The following is a 24,618-nucleotide window of genomic DNA, read 5'->3' on the forward strand; positions in this document are numbered from 1 at the left end:
CGAGTATACATGATTCGTTTATTAAAATTGAAAAATCATAAAGAAACGAGTGCATGATCGATAAGATTATGTAACTTATCATTTACCGATATTACCAGTTAGCAAATTACAGTGCAGGAAGACTCAATCCAAAGCAAAGATAGATAACACGTAGTTGAACGATCAGAAGTCCTTTCTACGCGATTCAAATTTTATTTACACGGTCTATTTTGAATTTTTAAAGTCGATCGATCGGTGGATCGAGAGTTGCCTAATGTAAACGTCGCTCACGAGCCGCAACGTGTCTCGACGCTACCGTTGCTCGGCTTCTAATCGCCGCAGGAAAAAGCTATCGACGTCCACGGTGTTCGATTTCAACTAGAATTAATTCAATTACCGTGCTGTCGGCACATGGCAAATTATAGCAGATTTATCACGACCATGTATCCAGCTGTGAACCACGGCGAATTTCTCTAAGCCCTCAACATTTATGAATTCTACGACCCATCCATTAATCGCACGCTTATCCGGTTCGTTCTTTGAACCGCGCGAGCGATTCCGCAAAGCGATACAGAGTCGCCGACGATGTTTATGCGCGCGTATACATCCTCCAGCGAAATATGGAAATGCGGTAGAAACGAGGGAACGCGAGAAAAGAAATTTTAATTGGAGATTGTTTACGAGAAGATGTGCCACGGTGGAAGTACGCTCGCAACATGATGAAAATAAAAGTTCGGACCAAGGGAACGAATGAATGGAAGTTTTGCATAAAACGGGCCCGATACGTATTCATCGCAGGATCGAATAATTTCGCTTGGTTTTGGATAAATTGTAATTCAATTAATAATATTCAATCGGTAATAAGTATGCAGTTGATCGATCCGCGATTTAATCCATTCGATCAGACGTAACGGTATCGGATCTCTGAACTCTGGATCGCTATTAGCATAATGTCTACGTTTTCAATCAGGATATTATCGATCCGTTCGGTTTAAATTTTAAAGTATTATATTGTAAATATCACGTAAATATCAGGACAAACGTCGGTATTATGTAAATATAGTTTATATAGTTAATTATTATTTATTAAGTCGTTTTAATAATTAATAATCTAAATATTTCCATTTCTGCGGATCCTTCAATGACACAATCCTATTCGACGCTTTTAATTCCTGTCTCTGTACAGCGTCCGTTTATACCACACTTTCAATCGTATTCTACAAGATTATCTTCAAGAAAACGCACACGACTCTCTTGCCATTCGTGTTACCGATCCGCTCGTTACCGAACATCTCGCATCTATTCAGACCAGAAGCTCAAAAACAAAACGCCTTGGGAATAGTTCGACCAGATACGATTCCGATCACGCGTCCTGTAAACTTCATTCCAGGGAGAATCTCCTGCAGTTTTATTAAACGACGCTGTTTCCGTAAAGCGTATGCGTCACCAGCGTGGAATAATATCGAGAAAACAACGGACTCGTCTTGGAAGATCCAGTACCGACGAGCAGATACGCGACCGAGCCGTAGCTTTCTTGAAAATCCTGCAAGACCAGACGCTCGACGAGTTTTTCTCAGCACTGAATCGATATCGTACCTAAGCCAGTCTCGTACGTAGAATCCGCTAGCCGCAACCAGCAACAGCGACGATCTGGTGTCGTTTCTATCAGAAAATGTGCCTTCGTTACGATCAAAACTTCCGAAGCTGACGCCACGGGTCCATTCGCGTTTCGGTAACACATCTCGTTCGACGAGTTAAAAACCACAGTGATGCGAGTTCTGGTTTTCAGAGTTTCGATTCAATCGCATATTCCAACTCTTGAAAACATCGTCCCTTGAGTTTCACAATTTTATTCCTTACTACGACTCATCGTTTGGAAAAGTATGACGAATGTTTTATAGCCACAGAACTAGAAAACTATCTTCTGGAAGATAAAGATAGCGATTGACTGACCTAGCCACGAACGATACTCGGCCCTTTAGCTGGACCTATTAGCGTGTATTTTTCCGCAAAGAGAAGAAGCAGGCGAAGAACATCGACTGTCCATTGATCTGGTTACCCTGAGACCGGTTCGCTTAACCAGTGCAATTGAAATAATCGATACGAAATAATTCAATAATGCCAATAACAACTATCGCTTACCAGATCTATAACTGAAATACGAGTAATGGAATTGCAGTTTCGCATCTGTTAGCTGAACCGCCGCGCCGCGGCGAATTATTAATGAATCCTTAGCCGGCGCGAGTAGTCTCTATGGCCGCTTCATTAAATTCCCATTTCCTCGTGATATTTCTTCCAACTGAGAGAATCACGTACGTTCGAAAGGGGAATAAACGATTCGACGGATGGTTCTTGCTAAAGGAATCGGATCCGCCCTTACGAGCGCGCGGAAAACACGCGAGTCGTGATAGAAAGGCAGCCGCGGCGCTGTATAATTGTCGTTGTCGGACGAGTAATCGAACAACACGATTCTCACACACCAGAGCAGCCGATCGATCGAGAATGCGATCGGCGTGAAAGTACCGACAGATCCTAATGAGCGTCGGCGAACAAGGCAGGATATTGCTACCTTTGGTAACGTTTTAAGTCCGCTTTTGTTTTTCGCTCTCTGTCCGATCGAGATTCACCGTCGATCGTTACGACCGTCAGCCTCTCCTCGATCATTCACAACTCGCAAAAAGAATTTGTTTCTCCTTCTGTTCGGAATTTTGAGTGGCCGTCCGTTTATGGCACGGACAAGCCCATTCCCTTCTTTGGGAAATTTCGAATTACCTGTCCTCCCGAGCTGTAAACCTAAGGACTCAAAGGTCAGGGAAAAAGCCCGGTCGGGAAGGACGGACGAGACTCAACGGCTGGGAAAGAGAATCGGCAACATACTAGGACACTTCATCGTCAGACATCGTACCGTGCGGGTTGAATACTTCGCTCCCAATAAGATCTTACCACCGCTGTGTTCATAACATCACACTTTACTTTTATACAACAAGTGCAAACACAGTGCTAGATCAGATCTAACACTCGATCTATTAAACCTCCTCCACCTTGAGCGTTAAGTCATTCGAAGTACGCGATATCGAGCGATCGGTTTGACCTGACCGATTGCTCTTTAGTCGATAATTCGCAACACCTTCTACGTTACGATTAACCAACGGATAACGAATACGCGAGAACGATGGCTTTCGATCGTCGGAGAAACGGAGGAACTTGTAAAACATAAAGGAATCGTAATTTTGAAAAGGATAGGACGTAATATTACTCATTTATATCCGGTAGCGATAATATCTATCGTGATGGAAACGACATATGAAGAAGTGAAATCGTTGCAGTAGATTTCTCGATAAACGAAACTGGTATGAATTATAGGGACAATTTAGGACGAAGGTGGATGTATTTGGTCGAGCAAACGAGCGTACAGGATTCCGCGATGTTTCCATGTCTTTCTACGCTTTTGTCTATTTGTACAAACCTACCTGTTATTAGGTTTAATGGTACGCCGATCGTCCAGCTCGTATTATCGTAACGCGCGACGATTAACGGCACAGGAGCTGCGGCGAGGAAACTCACGCTGTTTTATACCTGCGATCGTGCTCCGTGTAACATTTGATCGTATCAAAACGAAGAAAGTATCAGGCCCGACGACTGTATCAACCGTGATACGCAACGTTACGCTTGTACCGTAAGAAGCGATTTCATTCTACTACGAGTTAATACCCACTTCGACGTGTATATGCTTTTATGAGAATGTAAACAAACGAATGGGCAATATAAATAAGCCAGAAATGTAAACAAGCCGAGAAGATATTCAGACGTAGCTGTTTACCGAGAAAAATGATATATTTGTTCGATATAATATAATTTAAATTAAATAATCGCTTTAAATCTGACGATGCTTCGCTCTCGATCATCCGTCGTTATCCTCTTTTTCCCTGTAGCACGCGTTTTTATCAAAGATAAAAATAAAAATAGAAGTAGCGTGTCGTTGTACAAGAAGATCTCGTATTAGCTTCAAATACAAGAATCAGCGATGTAACAACGAAGAGAGACGCTCGAGGCAATACGAATGTCGCTGCGTATTTCGTTTTTCCAGGATAACAGACGATATCCTCGTCTTGATTACACCTTCCTTTCAACGATGGAATTTTTTACGGACGATCTGGCTCCATCATGCTGTTCTTTACTCGCAACAAGACAGAAATGACAAGAAGCTTCGGCGAAGATGCACACCAAGTCTGACGGTAAACAGGGAAAGAAACGAGCCTCGTGAAAACACGAACGACCGAGGAAAAAAAAGACAATATCCTTATTATTCGCGTTTTCAGAATCTCTTGGTTGATCCGCGATGTTTAAGATCGATCTCAGGATTTACCATTACGCGTGTAGAAACGCCTCGATCTCGAATTTATCTACTGGTTTAACCAGGCTCGTTAACGTGACCGCGTGAATTAAGCAGGATCTCGTATGCAAATCGATGCGCGTTTCCTACGAATCGGCCAATATGTAAAACTCGTTTGCGAAGCGCCAGAATGGTGGATTCGATCGCGTTTTTTTTTTTTTTTTTTTTTTTTTTTTGTCACTGCGGAATGTGGTTCAGATACCGAGACAACGGGATCGCGTTATGCAACAGCTTATTTATGGGAGAACGCGGTACACGCGATCTCCAGTTTGATTTATACGGATGTTGTTATTTATTGGCGAGAAAAGTGAATCGAGTAAATGGCGCGTGGATGGTACAACGTTTAAAGTGCGTACGTACATGCGGATAGTAACTTTCCTCCGGTTTATAAAGCAAAAATAAGACAATAGCCAATCCTGAAAATACGTATCCGCAGCATCCTACGATAAAATCTACGAGTTGGAACTCACGCTTCTCGCATTCTCATCGTTATTCACAAAAGAAAACATCCGTGTTCCGTATGATCCGCGTGTCGAACAAATAGCAGAGACGCGTCGTTATCACGCATCGTTCGGTTTATCGCGTTGAGAACGTGGAAGCGTTGCAGCAACCAGGAGAAACCCTTACGATCTCCGGTTCGATTAGCGCCTTTGGCGTTTTGCGCAGCCGACGATCTCGCGTGTCCACGCGATCCTACAGTGTGGCACATACCCTTTGCCGGCAGTTTCATCGAGAATGCCAAAGGAAAAGCTGCAAATCGTCGACGAACGCGTCCATCGATCCTCGCTCCAATAAATCTGTCCTACCTCTTAGCATGGAAACACGGCGTTAACAAGCGCGATTAGATAATTCGATAATTCGAAGGTCCGATCCCTCGGCTGGAGCAACAGGGTGAGCACGATAAATCTGCGCTCTCCGTGTTCTATTAATTACAGCAACGGGATCGTGGTTTCTTCGTACACGGGACAACCGCTGCAATCTCTGCCGGCGATTAGGGTAATTTGAATTTTCGCTTAGATCGCGACCCCTGATTAACTCGAGCAACGAAGATAATTGTTGCTCGAGGTCGTCCTTACAACGATTCTGCCTCTCGCAGGAGAACAGGGGCGTCTTTGAGAACGTTCTGGAGAAGCGTGCGTGCAGTTGTTGCGCCAGAGCGTTGCGAAACGTGTACTTTTTCGCAGCCTGGTGATCTTTATTGCGCGTACGCGATGAAACCACACGACCCGCTTGAAAAATTGAAATTCGCAACTCGACTTTTGTCCCGTACCACCGTGTTAAAAGTAAGAAAAATACATTTGGAAATTCTTTTGTCCCAAGGAGCGGCGATACCGCAAGCACAATGGCCACCGTGTTAAATTCGCCGAACGGAGAAGCGGCGAATTCTTCTCAAAGAAACACGAAAGCCGCGGGTCTGTCGCGTAAAAACCACGGCGCAGGAATATTCATTTCGATTTCACGCGGAAATACGCGTGCGGGAAGGCAACAGGCGAGAGGCCAAAGTATACGCAGAGCGTTTCCTACTTTTCTCATCGAAACGAACGAGACGAGAGATGTTGCGTCAAATTTTTCTGCGAATATCCCTTTGCAAAGATCGCAAGAAGATACGGAACGCGATCTGTGACTTCGCGACAAAGTGACAAAATTCCTGAAAGCTTAAAATATGTGCTCTTACGCTTTTCAATAAGATCGTACGTGCATACGTATTTCAAAGCACGTTCAACGTTCGCCTACGACCGCTTAATCAAACATTTGCATCGAGAAACATCGTATAAAATCTTTGTGTGGCGAGGAGAACAAAGTTTGTGGAGAAAAGGAGGAAACTCCGTGTACATGGGCGCGTGCAAAGGCTGAGGTAAAACGCGGAGATACGGAGATAGAGAAGCGTAGGTGAAAGGGAAACGGAAAGGAAAAAGGGAAAGGAAAAAATCACGCGGCAAAGATGGAGAGAGAGAAAGGGAAAAAAGGAGAAAACGTATACTCGCACCGGGAGAAGAGACCCCCTGTATACGTGTTTGCTTAGCACTTTTGGCTCGAGAGGAAACAAGCGTAGGAAGGCTGTCCGCCGCGAAGTTTACGGCCGCGGAATAAATTATCGTCGGTTTCGTGCGTTCCTTCGAAATTCACCGCGCTACATGCGCGTAGATATAACGCTTACAACCCTGCCCGTACAACGTGGCGAAGTAACGAACGACGAATCGTAAAGTTCGACAAAGGATAATCCACCCTGCTCGTTGACTCGTCGGATTTCGATGTTCGATCGGGATAAGAGGAAGTTTCTTGTTCCTCGTGATTGGATTAATTGGCTTTATGCGAATATCGTTCGTGCTTGAAACGCGGTCTAGCGTAATGTACGGGCTAATTGAATTTAGATTTTTACGAAGTGGCAAAGAAAATCGATACAACTGTGGGGTAATAATTATTTTTAGCAAAAGGAAAACGAAGAATCGCCGCGATAAAATTATTGTAGCGAGCAATAGCCAATCGATAAATTTTCAAATAATAAGATGTCTCGTGTCTTTTTCTTTTGCATTATGAAATTTATGTCAGACGTTCTTACGGGTTTTCTAGCTCCAGCAAACGTGAATTTCGATCCAATAAATTCTCCCTAAATATTTCGAGAGAATTCGTGTCACGAAAATAGAACTCAGCTTAGTTTAGTTTAGTGTCAACGTATAATTCGTTTAAAAAATAATTTCTCGCTTATCGTCGCTCGCCTATCTATTCTTCTCAAGATGCGAATGATAAAACGCGAAATATTTCTTCGTTGATCCTTGCACGAGGTCCTAATCGCCCTATAATTTTCGCTTCCATACGGTTATTCGTCAATTCCTGAATTAATCACTCGACTCGCTCGAGATAGGATCCGATGGGAAAAAGGAGCGAGGCAAGAAATAATCGATTCTCGACTGAGAGCGTTCGTATTTGAGAGAGTTGTTGTTGCGGGCCGATATATCCGACATATTTTTCAACTTCTCTCTCCGAATACGCTTTTCGGATCACGCGCTGCGCCGGCTGGCATAAAGATGCAAATAAAACGGAACGGCGGCAAAGAGGCGGGGAAGAAGTATACGCGTTCCTCGACACGACGAAGTAATTTGTCACGTCCGAGATTAAGAAGTCGGTGATAGCCAGCACGCCAAAGAAACGTCCAATGTCACCGTGTATCGTAGATACGAGAGACCGCAACGAGGATTTAAGGTCCTGCTATCGGCTCGCAAAGACTACGGTGTTCACCAAGACGTGTAATGCGCCGTTTCCTACGGTAGAATTCTTCCTTTTTCTTACTTTGCTCTTTCTTTTTCCACTCTTTTTTTTTTTCGTTCGTTGATCCTCTTGCGATCATAGTGGGCAGACCGGTCCGCTGAAAGTCCCGAGAACTCGAGACATTGCTCTCGAAAACGAAAACCTCGCCCGTTATTTGTCGCGTTTTACACCGATCGATGCGTAGTGTCTCGGCTCGTTCGATGGCGCTTCGTAATTTATTCGTATTATTATAATTTCCCTCGACTATCGACGAATTCACGTTAAAATTGACAAAATATGACAGAATAAAGGTGGAGTCTACCATAGAGGCACCAAGGGTTAATGTTAAGATTTTATCTTGTAATTGAAAAAGAGGAAGCCATGGGTCTATAGGTATTTTACAATTACGGAAAACTGGCCCGTCTGTACCACGTTGCATCATCTGTGCAAGGCAGGTTCCTAGAAAACTATGAGACTGAGAGGCCCTTTAAATTGATTTAGCGCTAAACGATACTCGATGGCTTCGCTACGCTAAGAAAATTAAACTTTAGAAAAGATGTGGAGTTTTCCTTGAAGTGGGAAAGTTTCCACTTCAACAGTTGAACACCTGCGAGCGAACGTATTTGAAACAACGCTGTCTGACCATCCTATCGAGTTAATTGCTATAACAAGTTCTACGAGTCGCTGCACGCTCTTGCGAATTAAACTCGGTGCACCATTTTAAACACCGAACACCTAATCCTCTGGGATGGGGGGAAAATCGCGAACAACCAAATATTTTCAAATACGATACAGCCTTCCACGAAGAACGAGACACTTCGAAAGAGATTCTCTTGGTTCGCCTCGTCGAGTCGAGCAACTCGCTGCGCCGCTAAAAACGCATAATACGTAACAAGATGCAATCGACAGCGATATTCATTGAACTTGGTAGTCGCGTCGTCGGTTTTGAAACGAGTTTCAAAAGCAACGATATTCCAGCAAACAGCGATACGGCGATCTCACTTTTGATGCAACCTGCGACGATTACATCTACGGCTCTCGTATCCTGTCTAATTATGCGGCACCGCGTCGCTTATACCGTCTATTCCGGGATTCTGCGAACAGGCGCATCTCGGTCGAACGATTGTGCCGCCACGATTAGGCTAATTAATGCATAGGACAAGAATGTATACACATGCGTGACGAGATATTAGATAAATGGATCGGGTTCCGCTACCAAGAAATTTTACGCTCGAGTACCTTTCCAGGCGTTCGACCGATCCACGATTTTCTAACGTAGATACGAAAGATCGAGAGGGATGGAGCAAGATCGGTGGTGGAAAAACGTCGATTCGAAAACGTCGAACAGAGAAAGCGCGTGGTCGTAAGAGCGAGTCTTGTTACCTCGATGCGAGGCTACGTGGCGTTAAAGCGAACGCCTATTATCACTTGTAAATAATTTATTAGTACGGCGCGCGGAATAATTTACACGGCTTTTATATCGCGACTAGTTTATATCGTTTGATCGACGACGAATTCATTTATGCACATAGTAGTGAGATTAATTCTGAATAAAGAAAACATGACGCGTGTGTCAGTTATTAACCGGGGAATAAATTTTGCCTGCATATGATCTACGTTCTTCCCAGTTAGATCCAAGTGTCGAATATAATGTTAACGTTCTTATTATTTATAGACGCAGCGTAATTACTAGCAGTTTGTTATTGTAGATATCGGTAGCAACGCTATGATCTACGTTCCCTCTCGTGTTACGTCGTAGCTTGAATTATGGTTATGGTTAATCCATTAAGAGCCAATCATCGTTAGGGAATAATCGCGTCTATTTGTCTCGTTAGAAATTCGATCGAACAATTTCGCGAATAACAGCGACGATGATCGTTCTTTGGCGATGCTTAGATCCGAACCGTTCGGTTGATTTGAATTTGTGAATCGGTTTAAAGGAATCCATAATCTCGTCCGTAACTCGTCGAGAGCCAAATACGGAAACTGGGACTCGCGGTCGTAAATTATATCGATCGTATCAAACAGACCAACATACGTACATAATTTCGACAAATATTTATGCTTACGTCGATTAATTCCGGATTTATTAATTCTTTAATCGCCGGGAAGAAGCGGACAAAGTCCATTTCGCAGCCGCGTTTCGAAAGGAACTTGGGACGACGCGAGTACCAAGTACCACGTTACGTCGGTTACAGACCGTCGATACGTCGATAAACGTATATGCGGACGCATAAAATACGGCACAGCAGCTCGGTATTAAACTGTTTATCAATCTGCACGCACGAACTTTGCACGTCCTTCGTCGTGTTCTGCAGTACCGAATTATCGTTACGGTGGCAATAACTCAACGATACCGCGAACCTTCATCGCGTTCGCGTTCATCCCCGAGGCAAACAGCTAACGAAAGAGCAAAGTTTAATTACCGGTTGTCCCTTTGCCGAACGCCAATAATATTCTGCCTTGCGTGAGAATACGCATAGAACTACGTAAAAATCTCCGATCACGTTCTTATCGAATCTTGTTCAATTTTGAAGCTGAAACTCCTTCCGAGATCTTCGGACTCAAGATTTCTTTCGATCGTACGAACGTCTACGATATCTGAAGAATTTTGATTCCGCAATTGCACTTCTCACTTGCATTTTGACCCGACGTTTCGTAGACACCGCGGTCTGCTTCCGAAACTATTTCGGAATATAGCGAAAAGAGATCTCGTGAAATAAATCGATGGATATTTTTCGAAAGCTCGGAAACAGCAAATAAGACGTTCGAACGAAGCGAATAAACGCGACGTGTCGAACAAAAATGAGAAACTGTTCGACGGAATGTGTCGGTGAAATCGCACTCGTACGATATTTTGGTCGCTGGAAATTCAACTGGGACAGACTTTTGATGGTGCAGGTCTTTTACTTGCGCGTGTAAAAAGGGTGCCGTTAATGACAGGTTTTCGTCGGAGGAGTCACATTTCACTGAAATCTCTTACGGTCTGTCCTACGGCCCGTCCGGATCGACGTGACCGATCGACTTGGAAATTGAGTCATCGGCAACGCTTAATTAACCCTGTTACACACTGTACTTTCAAAGATTGTGGTAGTTTGGCCGTGTTAAAAAAGAACTACGTACCTTACCTCCGTATTAACAATACACGTTGTTTTCAAAGATAATACGAGTTAACGATACCTTCCGTAAACGCTGCACCATTAACTTCAATAATAATTTATCCTTTTTTCCATCGAATGTGAAATTCAGGCGAATTACTCGAAATTTGCGAGCGAATCCGCAGTCCCGTCGTAGTACCCGGTACTCGATGAAAATTTCGATCAAACGCCTTTCGAGATACGTCCGATCGTCGAAAGGATAAAGTATACTTAGAATATTTACGATTACGATGATCCGAAAGAAATTGCCTCTTGTTAACGTTGATCGCTAACTCAATTAACGCGAATTATCGGCTACAGCGTGAGAGGAATAAGAAAAATCGCAAACTAGTTACTCGCAGAACGCTTCCGACGAATTGCAGTGAAATTTGCAAGACCCCTGCGTCGTATTCACCGATACAATCGCGTTAATATATCTTTGTACGTAGCGAACGTTACGCTCTGTTGCAGCTTACGATGCTAACCGTGTGGAATTTGCTAGAATTTATTTATCCTGCAAGACAGTCTGGCCGAATAGAATAATTTACGTATCGAACGTCATAAATTCGATCCTAATACAGCGATTTGTCGCCTCTATCTCGTTCCACACTTTCTCCATCTTTTTCTTCTTCCGCAAATAAATCTCCGTTTACGCGAAGATCATCATCTCCTCTTCGGATGTGTACGATTCGAATCGAATGACGTAAAATAAAGGAAACGACGAAAGCTTCTTAAGAAACGAAGATAAGAAAAACGGTGGAGCAAGGATTTCCAAAGGAAGAAGATTCTTTTTATTTTTCGCGCTTAATGGGGAAAAATCTTCCAGTCGGCTTCTATCAGCGATGCCGATCCCCCATTGAATCGGTGGAAATAACGCGCAAAGAACGCCATAATGTATTCGCGTACGATGTAAAACATGAATGAACCGCGTTACATTCCTGGAAAACCGGTATGCGATATCATCTGTGCTAACAGAACTCAATTAATTTTACTATCGATATTTATACAGCCATCTCGTTCGGAAACGCTGTAACTTAGATCCTCGAGGAAGAACGTTTCGTTGCTCTCGAACGTTTTTTAACCGAACGGAGTCGACTTACCAACGTAGAATTCGTATTTTCTGCCAAGTTAAAGCCTCGTCGCTGTCCAATACGGAATTATTGCGTTTATATTAGCTATGCATCGAACAGCTCGCCGCAGCAGGTGCTCGTTCGCTATCTTTCCACTGCATTTCCTGCTATACGCACATACGGTTTACCTTTCTCACGTGATACTCGTCGCAATGGCCAACCTTTCGCAGCGCGTTGTCTCTCTTGCTTTTTCTTTCCAGACAGCCAAATTCGCAAGATTTTACGAATTACGAGAAGCAAATGAGAGAAGAGGTCGCGTCAACGGTCGCCGCCGAATTCCACGATCTTTGGCAAAGATTTTACTAATCGGTCCGATAACACCGATCGTCGTTAACGATACCGATAACGGGCGATTTTAATTGTCTCTAGAACGCGAAACGCGGTAACGTAACGCGAAAGAGGGCGGATTTGTCAAGGCGATGCGTCGGACGCGTAACGAGGACGTCGCGTCACGGATACTACGAACCTAGGGATCGTCGCCGGAAAAGTTTAACAGGTAGTCGCTGTTGCGTTACCAACGACGAACGCATTATTACCTGTGCCACGCAGCCTACCGGATGCATACTGAATAAAGAACACAATAAATATATACACGTGCCGGGTTTATGCGTACGCGGACTCGGCTGGACATTCAAGGCATACGTTCGTTAGGCGGTGCGTGCACGTTTCGCGGCTCGTCAGTCCCTTTCAGCATGAACGCGAACGTTAAACTCACGACTTCCACGAAACGACGCCGCCTTTCGTTCGGAACAACGTTCTGTGTTTCGTCGATAGGTTCTTCCACGAAAAGAACGCTTGAATTTTGTTCGACTATCGTATTATGCGGTCAAAATGGAATAGAACGATTCGGAGAACCAGCGAACGTTAAAGTCTCCGTCATTTTTTCCGCATTTTTCCGTTTCTTTCTTTTTCTAGTGGATTCGTTGCGCGCAATGGCTAAGTAATTCGCACGCTAGTCGATCGAAGCTCGAGTATATTAAATTTCGTTAAAACTAGCTTCGTACGACTAGGACAAGTTTGATACGACGCGAATGAAAAAATGCTTCGTTAAATACTTGTAGCCATCGTAAGTAGGTGGGAAGAAAGGCGAGTATCGTTAATAGACGTAATAATGTTTACTCACCAGCCATACATGATTGGTCGAAAGTGAGTTTACAGATACTCGTAATCCAAACGCGATCACCTGTTTCACACCATATTACTAACAAACTGCGTCAATTATATAGATTGGAAAACACATCACGATCACTCGTCGATAGAACCACTCTAGCCACACTGAGAGAAATATTTATTTTGCTCTCGACGATTGTATCGATTGCTTTGCCTCTTCTTTCCTCTTCTTCTTCCTATTCTTCACTCTTTGTCGTCACAGACACCGATTTCCAAACGAATATTTCACAAAACGACGCTTATTTCAGGTACAGACACGTACAGACACGCCACTTTTTCCTTTTTCTTCACACGTGATAATAGAAAATTTGGCAGAAGCAAACGTTGCAAAAGGTTTGCCGCTGCAACGTGAAAGTTTGACAATTTCTTTCGATGAAAAATACTATAAAACGCACTCGATAAATCTTCCAATGGATTTTAACGCGTCGCGCGATCTACGTATACTATATGCATTATGTGAAAATGCTCGAGATACAAAAGCGAAGAGACCAGAAGTCCGTTTAAAGCAAAGTAATCGCGAATCGATGGTCGCAACTTTCTCATGCGGGCGTTGATATCACCATCGAACGCGTTCTTCGCGGCATCGATGCCGCCGTATATTGGCTCGAAACGACAAGCGAAATGGCACGAATATACTTGCGAATATATAGAATATATAGATAATAGAATAGAATATATATATAAAATATATAGAAGCTAACGAAACTCGAATACCGAAACGGAATTCGCGAATTTAACGATATCTGAGTTTCAAAGAAATACAAAATCGGACTAATCTTTTAATATGATAAAACAGAATCTATACGGTTCGTATCGAAATTAATTCGAGTAGAACTTGTACTTCAAATTCTCCGATATACTTACAAAGACACGTTCGTGGCGAATTTAAAATCAATTACTTGCTACAAAGGACTATTAAAAATATCCTTATTGCTCGCAGATAGCGATTGATCTATACTTTTTCTGTCGCATCCAATCTCCAAATCAAAGGATACTCGTACAGAACTAACGTCGAACGTCTCACTGCTGCGAAACTGTCGCAGGTTCTACAGGCCGAAGAAGAATATCGCTCGCCCGAGCGTTCAAATCACCGAACGTCCGAACGGAATAAGGCGCAGCAGACGCTGGAACACGCATCGCTCTCGATCAAGCATTTCGTCGTTGCTTCAGCAACGGATAAATTTCTCGTGTGGTGCGCTATTTACGACGACAACCGTTACCAAAAGGTTTTTAAACGTAAACGCAGTCTCCTCCGGCGGAGCGACGGAAAAACACGAACACTCGAGCAAAAACCAGCTCATACCGTTTCGTTCGAAGGTGGAGACGGACAGGTACTCGGACGAAACATTTAAATCGACGAAAGACGACGCGTTAAATCACGTTGGCGGCAACCAGTTCGAAGGGACGGTTGCACCAAGACTGATCCATGGATCGTGGCACGGAGCAACGAAAGCCGCGGATCGAGCGAGCATCCAGAGGATCCCCACCACGTCTGTTCGTGGCTCACCCCCTTCTGCCTTTCGATTCCCCGCTCATTTCCAACCGCCACGAACGCTTCCCTTTTTCTCCTGGCCCTTAAACCCTCTTTTTCTCTTCGGCCAGCGAACGATTTCTCTCTCGAGCACGCCTACCGAGCGAAACGTTCGCCGCAATAAATGCAAACCGGGAACCGATCCTCTCGTACTTTCCGCTTCTGCCATCGTGCTTTACGGCCATGCTTACGGCAAGCTTCCACTCGAGTTTCCGACTTTAAAAACTCGCGTTAATCATCGCGATGGAGATCGTCCGACCGCTAGATCGTCTTGCAGATGGAAAAAAATTGAGTAAAAGAAGGAAAAGGCACGTGTTATTTTTCGCTGGATCAACGGCTGATATAATTTCGCTTAGGATAGAAACGAGGAACACGAAGGAAAGCAAACGATCGGTTCCATACGGCTCTGTTATATTATACATACCATTGGATGTTTTAATTGGTCGTGGGATGTTTAAAAAGAATGTTTGAAAAATGTTAATCGTTATATTATATTTTTAGCCGTTAGTCTGTTGTAAGGTTTCGTAGATAAGTCACTTATTTTTAAGAAAGTTATATCTACGAAACTTTCGGATATTGAACTGTCTTAGCCACTAACTGATATCAAAATCAAAAAGTCGATAAATATGGACTCGTGACATTTTCTTTTATCAGTTTCGCGTCGCTGTTCGATATGCTTCGACGATGAATTTCGTTTGTCGAATGAAATATGCAAAAAATAAAAAAAAAAAGCGAACGTGACGGAAACGTCCGTATAAAATGTTAAAGATGAAGATTGAACTGAAAATTTAAAATGTAACTGCAACCACAAATATTTGGCAGGATATTCGAAATTTTGGTATTTAATTAACGAAATTATGGGAAATACAAACCTTCGAGATGTATTATCTTTGTATTAAGGTACTTTTGCATATGTTATAGTTGCAATAATCAATCCTCTTACATATTTGATTTTACATTAGATTTCCTTCGATAATCATGCTTATAAATAAATGGCAAATATTTTTGTAACGACGCGTATCTTTCTCTCTCCTTCGATTATTTAAGACTGTAATTAATGTTATTAATCGTTGTTTCGTTAGAAAATGTAAATTACTCGTCCCAACTTATAAAATGATACAAGATAATACAATGAAATAAGAAAAGGGATGGATGTACGCGTAAGAAGCAACGAAAATGCATTAAAAATTTAAAAGAGCATAGTGATAAAAACAAAAAATGATGCCTAATATTAAGAGAATCGAAAATTTGTCGAATAACGATGATTCACAAAATCAAATACAGCGGGACAGAAAAATGCGCGAAAATCGCAAAAGATCGAACGATAAATACCGAAGCATAAAAAGCAAACAATTATGCAAAATCAAATTAGCTAAATTCATTGTTAATGATCTAAAAAATTACGGGCCGGGTAATTTGATTCACGTAAACGCGCTAAGTACTATGACAGGGAAATCTATTCGAATATGGAGATCGAAAGATAGCTTATATCAAACGGTAGATGATCCAACGAATCAAAAATTGAGCAAGGATTTCATCGACATAGAATATCACAAACAGTCAAATTTAATAGGACATTGGACGCTATTAAATAATATAGATCCTATTAATGTCGAGCTGGATTTAAACGCGTGTCTATTTGCAGTAATAGCTGCTCAAAGTGGAGAAAGCACTGACGATTTAAGAAATAATACTATTGATTTTTTAACAAATAATTCCAAACATTTGATCGATCAAATCGATAAATTTTTATCTTCGAATAATAATGCAAAACAGCTAATGATCGGCGGTGCTCGATATATCGGTACATCACCCAGAGCAGCGGGTATCATTCTTGACAAGTCGCAAAATGTTTTGTGTCACGATTGTAGAGCACTTGGTCATCCAAGAGGGCACGCATCCGATAGATTTGCTACAGGCCCAGAGGATAGCGTCGAGAACTATTCTCGAACAACGCGTTCAAGGAAATCTGGTTTTTTGAGTAGAACGGATCAAGACAATGTGGCCCATCTCGTCTTAAGTCATGCAAAAGCGAGGCAAGCAATGGAGAAATTAAATACTGGCGCGACATCCATAGCGGTAGAGTTATCGCGTAGAGATTTACAAATAAATCATTTTATTCTACCTCAAATGAAGGAATTCTATAATGGTACAGCGAATTCCGAGGAATTAAACATTAATTGTGTTATAATAGTACTGAGACATCATATAGGAAAATATAGAGATCCCAATGCAGACGTTTTTGTACATACATTTTATCCAAAAAAAGATTGTTGATACTTGCTACAATGTAGAACAAGTTTAAAATATACTAGATAGATATACCATAAAGAAATATTGAAAAATTTCTTATTATTAAATATAATATAATTATAGTATTTATAGAGTATACAAAAATTATAAATTAATTTGTTTCATGGACACACCATGTCCACACTAATGTTCTCAAACTATTTCTCGCTATCTGAACTTCATCGTCATCTTCTAAACAATCTATTTTCGTTACGTATTCACAACCGAAACGTAACATATCGTCACATTCCCCTGTATTATCTAATATTTTTGTCGAAAATTCAAGAATTTCTAATATCTGTTCTTTAGTAACAATTATTTTCATATGCTTCGAGAGTAGTAATTTTTGCAAAATGTTGATATATAACGTAAAAATCTCAATCCTGATATCTTTAGTTAAATGTGATTTCAAACATAATGCAATACTTAAAATCATTAATTTGTAGTGAACAATGTCCCCTTTCATATTCAATACGGTATTTAGAAGTTTGTCCACCATTTTCACTACGAGCTCAAAATGTTGTATTTCGCGTTTAGGCAAACTCCTTGCAACTTCTAATAACCAGGGAAGTATTCCATAACATTCTATAAAAAGTATAGAGGCTTTCGTTATTTTTAATGTAGCATCAATGATTTCTAATATAAGTTTCTGAAATAAAAATACATTAGATCAGTTTAAAGAAAGAAATTAGTGATTTAATGTTTTTAAATCATACCTTCGTATTTGAGTCTGAAAGATTAGAAATATAAAAGTCTAGGAGCATTTTAAACAAAACACATTTAAAGGCTATGTCCAATTCAGCCTCTGTTTTCATACTATCACGAATATTCTCCAAAATCCAACATCTGTGTGCTTTATATTCCACATCAGAACTGTGTAAAAGCTGTAACAACTCGGGTATTGTGTTTATATCTAATGCTGGTTTAGCTACCAGAAATATTTGTAAGACTGAATAAAGAGGGTGCAATGGTTGTGTTGCGATCAAAGACGTTCTTGCTAAAAACGTGGAAACTAAACAGTTTACACGTATATTATTCAGTTCTAATTGCTGTGATATAATACCGTAACGCAATGCATCTATTAATCGCATCCATAATAACTTTGTCTTGGAGCTATAAATGGGAAAAAATTTATATATATATTACACCATCACATATGACAATATATATAATTAAATTATTATTTTTTATAAAATATACCTAGAAGCTTCCAAATGAGTATAATATCTTGTAATAATAGTATAAGCTATCATTCGAACGTCAGAATGATTGCTGCTACATGCAGCAAGTGTTAATGCTAGTGCACCACTTTGAGCAACTTTATGACATGATACAACATTATTTTCCGATAATAAGAAATATAATAACGGTAAATAAAATGCTGGGTCGTATATATTATTTGCTCTATGTAATTCACTATCCTATAAAGTATAAAATTAAAAAAAAAACAAATGCTTTAAATTAAAGTTCAATAAAGTTCAATTCATTTTTTTATATTTGATGAAAATCAATGAAAACCACCTTCAGAGATCTGTCCACAGGGTATTCTTTTATAGTATTGTTTACTATATCTTCTTCAAATAAGTTAAGGACTTGCGTAACAGATGGTTGCCTCCACAAACTCGTGTGTATTTCACCTTTCACGCTATAATATGTTGTGGCCACATTACCCCACACATATGGCCGATATTCATAAATATTAACATTATTATTTTCATAATACTGCAAAATCTGAAATAAATATATACATTAATATTTTTCTAAAAACTAGTATAAATTTTGCTGGTATTAATTTTATTTATTCTTACGAATAAAATATATTGATCGGCTTCGTTTAAAGTAGCATTGTATGCCGCTAAATAAACAGGTATGTGTGTTGATTCCATAACTTCTTTATTTTTTTGCATAAGAATCCATAATAACTCTACTAAATCTCCTAAAAAATAAAATAATTAAATACATTGCAGCTATTATAATTACACGCTATTATTATTATATACATACTTTTAGTTTCTGATGAGCCTAGCATAATATTAATAAATTCAGAATGAGAAGTTGCCATTTCAAACAAAGTTTTAACATATTCATTGTTACTACCATTTTTATATGCAATATCACATAAAATGCTTAAAGTTCTTAATATTGGTACTTCTTTCTTATCACTTTTTAATCCTTTAAGACCAAATTTTAAAGAAAATCGTGTAAATTGTAACCACGAATGATTGGTACTTAAGGCCTCAAATTCAAAAACTTTCCCTTTTTCTCTTAAATGTTTAACAGCATCGCGTAATATTTCACAAAGGATATGAAGTTTTTTTACATTCTTAGACTCTTTTTTTAAAGTTACAGTAACGATGTAAAGAAAAATTTGTATCAAATTCATGATAAGCTTTTCACTCCTTGTTTCTAAGGTAGCAGATCTATTGTACATACTTTGAAGAATTTTTATGTAATGTATAGATACCATATCCAATTTATCACCAGTTTGTAAAATCATATTACATATATCATTACATATTTTAAGATTAAATGTAGTTTTGATTAAATAAGAAATTGCAATAACATTTTCTTCTATCCAAGGTTTTACATCTTTAGGATCACATAGATAACATATAATTTCAGTTTCATAATGTTTCCTTAAATCTTGCAGAAAGTCCTGATCCCAATTAAAATTTAAATTGCTTGCAACTATTGGCAATATAATGTTACCCTTTTCCATATTTTTCGACTTTTTCATACATTCCATAAAAATAGGTATAAATCTTATATTTTTTCTAATTAAAAATGAAATTAAATTTACGGTGGTATCCGTAATTTTTGTTGATAATAATGATGTAAAAATATCTGCAATTACACGAATATAATAAAACGTAATAATGTGGTTATGAAATAACGCATTAACGTAAAATTTTGTGAAGGCAACTTACCTGCATCAATGCCACCAATATTGAATGAAAAATTTGAAAGATATCCATGTAAAGCTGTTTCCCATATTTCAAAATTGGTAATTGAATTCAATTTTAAGAAAAGTAAGTGTAAACACAAATCTCTAACAAATTCTGTATCAAGCTCAAAAAATATATTTCGCTCAGATTTTATCTCATTAGCATTAATAATTTCTAAAAGTTTAGAAATTAAATGCCCGTGTACTGATAAACTTTTCTTATCATTTAAAATAAACATAGTATCCTCTAATTTCACTAGCTTCTTTAATAAATATACAACATCTTTTGGTGTTGGTTGCAATACCTCTAACAAGGTGATAATCATATCAGGATTATTTATCTTTTCATCTTTTTGTCTTTTGTCTATCATTTTACATAGTTGCGTAAGTAACTTATTTTTGAAATGAATAAATAAATTTCTAGTATTACATTTTTTATGCAAACTGTTTAACACACTACAAACGTCAGTAACTGTAAGAGTCATCATACTTCTTACAATATTTTTATTCTTTTGATAAATTGGAGAAAAATAATGCAGAATAATAGGATGAGTAAAGATCGATTTTGCACATTCTTCCAAAAAAATAACGCTGTCTACACTATCCTTCGCAATATATAACAACGATATTAATAAACATCTATAATTGTCATATTGCGCTTTTGTTAAAACACTCTTTTTGGTATGTTGTACTAAATAGAATGTAGTCATTTTAAACAAATGTGCAACTTCATATGTAGACAAGGAATGATGAATTGTTATACTTTCCTCATTGTACTGAAAAGTAATTATATTGCTACCATTAAATATTTGATCCATCTGTAATTTAGTATCAGACAAAAACACTAAATTTAATTTACATAATAAAGTCATTGTGGGAATTATATTTTTAATATAAACGAATTGATTGCCTTCTAGCCAACTCAATAAATACTCCTTTACTGGTAACATTGGCATATCTTTAGTTAAATATATTAAACATTGAGGTATTACTTGATAATGCAACGTATGTATTAAAACGTAAGACAAATAAGATAAAATCGAAGGATGCGAATCTTCCTTTGTTTTATGTAACATGCAACATAAGAGAGGTGATATTGAGGTCAAATGTTGCATATGTAAAATATTATTTTCCAAATTTTTATGAATAGCAGATTTTTCTGTCAGTTCTGCAAAGTGCAAAAAAAAGATAACATCTCATATTATATCAATACGTTTAAGAATAAAATTAAAGTTTACCGTCAAATATGTCCTGTAATTTGCCAATATGTATTACTTCATGATTAATAATTTCTTCAGCTTCAATTATTTCATTTACATATTTTTCTATATCTTCAGCAGTTTTTTTTACAATACGAACAAACCATTTTATTACTTTCTTTCTATCATCTAAATTTATGAAACCATTAATCCAAATATCCAAGTGATCACTACATCCCTCAAACATTCCAGTAGCATTTAATAAAGTTCTTATTGTTGCTTTTGTACATAATGTAACTGAAGATGTTTCTTTATTTAAAGCAGATATTAGAAACGATAGTGCATCGCTAAATATTTTCTGAAAAGAAACGTTTATTTATCAATATAAAAAATACAAAATATTTGTTATTAATTATTTAACACGAATTATAATATTTTACACACCTTATCCGGTGAAAACTCATAAGGCTGCACTGTAACAAGAAATTGAATAGCTTTTACTTTTATAATATTAAATTCAACAACACTAATATCTTCCAATTTGTTCAATGTATTTAAAAATGTATCAGATGACATATCACATAATGTATCTAACAATTTCGGACACACTTCAATATAAATATGCAATAAATGTAGAACAGCTGTTAAGTGTTCATATTTCTTTGGTTCTACAATGTATTCCATGTCATTACTGTTATCTTCAATTTGATTTGATGTGAAAGCACTGCTCCACACATTCAATATCATATTTAAATTTGGTACATTCTAAAAAGAAAGTTATTATTTTGTTGCATTTTATAATTTACTCGGGAACTAATTTTTAAATCTTTAATTTGTGCTTTACCAAAATATACGTTTACCTTCATCATATATTCTGTTACACAATCCTTAAAAGTGCAGTAATCATTATCTTCCTTATAAACTGCTTTTGATATTGATAAACACTTCTGTGTCTGATGAAACATAGATGTAAGTGTAAGTACTGCCTCATGCCGTATTATTACATTAGAATGTGATAAGGATGGCATAATTGCTTGTTTCAAAATTACTCCTGGTAAGGTTAAAGATACTACTGCACTTGCTAATTGTAATACATTTAATTCTAATGAACATGTCTTTACACAGATACTCATATCCACTGACTGTATTATCTGCAATAAGATTGATTAATACGAACATTTAAGAAACATTTAATATGGTTAATATGAACATTCATTAATGTCAATATTTAAAATAAGGAATAAACTAAACTGTTTACCTCTCTTACAAATTTTATTGCTGTAATCCACTTCAATGAAACCCTTGGTTCAATATATGGTTCCAGAAGAGTAAGTTGTGATTTAATTAAATCAGGACACGCTGTCAGTATCTTAACTACTAGATCTAATGGTTTTTCATGTTCCCAAGGTCGGTCTAAGCTCTGAAGTACTGTATTTATCACATGATTATGTTTTATATGTGAAGTACCAAGCATATAATCATGGAAAACAATACCATACCGATGCGACGTTAACAATAAAATTAAAAAATCATGTATAATTCCTGTAACTACCTAAATCAAAATATATTTTTTGTAATTATTAGTATATATACATGCAATATATTATTAACTTGTTATTTAGTTGTTTAATAATACCTCTTTTTCTTCAAAATGTTGCGAATGTGGAATAGAACTCTGATCTTTTAGTTTTGGGCAATTATTTGGACCTTTCCAATTATAAAGACACACAAGATTTTGAATAATTGGTGTTGAAAATAATTGTAACTTCATTGTTTTACTAATTTTTGGATTTTGAAGAATATAAGTTCTAAGAGTAGTTAAAACCAAAGCAACAATGTCTTTGGAATCATATATTAAATCAGGAAATATACTATAAAACAAATCACGTTTATCTAGAAGAGTTCTAATAATTGATACATTTCCTTCTACTAAGAAAGCCAGGATAAAATGAATAAAACAGCTCCTTGTATTTTGATTATCTGTAGGTTTTGTATGTTGCACAAGAGATTTAACAACTCCCATTGGTAAAGACAAGTGGGTAAGTAATTCACGTGGAATATTTCCACCTAATGAGACTATTGCAGCAAATAATTGTAAAACTACTTTTTGTTGTTTTGTATTACTTTGTATAGACAACATCGAGTGAATTATTGATAAATGCGAATTAATCAAATGGCGACATGCACTTTCTGCACTAGATTGATATTGTGGATACTGTGCTGATATTCTAAATACAAAAGAAATTAATAATTAAATTGAGAAACTACAGTTTAACAAGAAACATTTAAACTTATAGAATACTTACTTTATTAATAATATCCTTAATGCAGAAAATACAGTGATAGCATTACTAATTCCTTTCTTTTCTGCAGCTAAAAATTTTAATATTTCCAAAATATTGCCATCTGCATTTAAATATTCTGCAGCCAAATCCCTTTCTTTGTTTTCATTGCAAATTTTTACAAATTTTTTTAACATATCTAAACCATTTGTAGAGCTGAAACTTCTCCTAAAATAATTTCCATCCAAATATTCTATTTGTCTATCTATATCTCTTTCATCTTCCTTATTTTCTTCACTTCTGTTGTTAGTTTCTACATTTGTAAGAAAATATATTTGTACAATTATATATAATGTAGAAAAACATATATAAAATCATTAATTATATTTAAATATTCGATCTATATATCACCCTGAAATTCTTGGAATGTTTCTTTATGTTTTGTTACATATTCTTCATGACTCGTATCATTTATAGATGAATCTATGATATTTCTCCTTTTTTGTTTTTTGCTTCGTTTAGTTTCATCACAAACCAGCTTCCTTTTCAACATATTTGTGTCATCGTATTTATCAACCATTTGCATATTATCATTAATATGTTCAACATCTACATAATTGTCTTCTGCAATTAATAATTTTTTCAAATTGTGAATGAAATTTATTAGATAAAAATTTTAATATTATAGAAATAAACATAATATAAAAATGTGGAAATATAGAAATACTATTACACGATAAAATTTCACAGAAAAACTTATAACATTTCCTACCTCCTTTCTCCTTTTCTTTTATATCACTTCTGGTATTATATGATTTCGTACTTTGTAAATCGGTATTCATTATTTTCAATACATCAAATTAAATACACACACACACACACACACACACACATATATATATATATACATACATATATATAAGTACCTTGATTTTAAAAAATCACAATTTTTACATTTTTCATTGTCTGAAAAGTGATTCTTTCACTAAATAATTTACATAACCTATACCAGAAAGCAACCACGTGCGTACGTATATATACATTAACCATTCGTCCCCCTCCACTTGTTATTAGTATCATTGCTACGCCATAACCTGTTATGACCTGTTATTGTATATAACAAATCACTATTTTATCTCACACACGACTGTATCTTTTTAAATCAATCATTACATCATGTGTTGTAAATGATTTTAAATTATGAAAATATTATTTTAAATTAAAGTATCAATCAAACAAATGCAAAGATTATAAGAGTTTTAATTATAACAATTATTATATATAAATTTTTATAGAAGTTCACAACTTATCATAT

General features: G+C 37.7%; 3 protein-coding genes across 9 annotated transcripts in view; 1 reads left to right on the top strand and 2 right to left on the bottom strand.

Moving 5' to 3' along the window:
* LOC126921068 (ankyrin repeat domain-containing protein 6) overlaps positions 1-15,276 on the bottom strand; it is a 133,487-nt gene extending 118,211 nt beyond the window's left edge. The window contains exons 1-2 of one of the 2 annotated variants that reach the window (XM_050732281.1): positions 13,920-15,276; positions 13,009-13,396 (exon numbers count right to left, since the gene is read on the bottom strand). The gene's annotated coding sequence lies outside the window, so the exon portion shown is untranslated. Of the gene's footprint in view, positions 1-3,449; positions 3,733-13,008; positions 13,397-13,919 lie in introns of those variants that run through there. The other variant, XM_050732282.1, reaches the window with a different exon arrangement.
* Positions 15,277-15,468: 192 nt separating this feature from the next.
* On the top strand, positions 15,469-16,863 carry LOC126921290 (uncharacterized). Its single transcript, XM_050732746.1, has one exon. It carries the CDS (start codon positions 15,805-15,807, stop codon positions 16,861-16,863), a length of 1,059 nt encoding a protein of 352 aa, XP_050588703.1. The 5' UTR covers positions 15,469-15,804.
* On the bottom strand, positions 16,686-24,509 carry LOC126921062 (nucleolar pre-ribosomal-associated protein 1). Of its 6 annotated transcripts, none has more exons than XM_050732257.1 (16): positions 24,230-24,508; positions 24,076-24,104; positions 23,715-23,933; positions 23,328-23,616; positions 22,658-23,249; positions 22,280-22,573; positions 21,882-22,172; positions 21,466-21,786; positions 21,061-21,379; positions 19,806-20,990; positions 18,883-19,722; positions 18,687-18,814; positions 18,400-18,609; positions 18,079-18,299; positions 17,595-17,991; positions 16,686-17,527 (listed from the first exon to the last, which is right to left on the bottom strand). In XM_050732257.1, exons 3-16 carry the CDS (start codon positions 23,887-23,889, stop codon positions 16,991-16,993), a joined length of 5,799 nt encoding a protein of 1,932 aa, XP_050588214.1. In that variant the 5' UTR covers positions 23,890-23,933; positions 24,076-24,104; positions 24,230-24,508; the 3' UTR covers positions 16,686-16,990. The 6 variants fall into 6 exon arrangements, with proteins under 6 accessions (XP_050588214.1, XP_050588218.1, XP_050588216.1 ...); XM_050732261.1 differs by having other exon boundaries at positions 23,715-23,924; positions 24,067-24,104; XM_050732259.1 differs by having other exon boundaries at positions 24,076-24,125.
* Between the last annotated feature and the right edge of the window lie 109 nt (positions 24,510-24,618).

This window comes from Bombus affinis, chromosome 10 (assembly GCF_024516045.1).
Source record: "Bombus affinis isolate iyBomAffi1 chromosome 10, iyBomAffi1.2, whole genome shotgun sequence".
In the NCBI taxonomy this organism is placed as follows: domain Eukaryota; kingdom Metazoa; phylum Arthropoda; class Insecta; order Hymenoptera; family Apidae; genus Bombus; species Bombus affinis.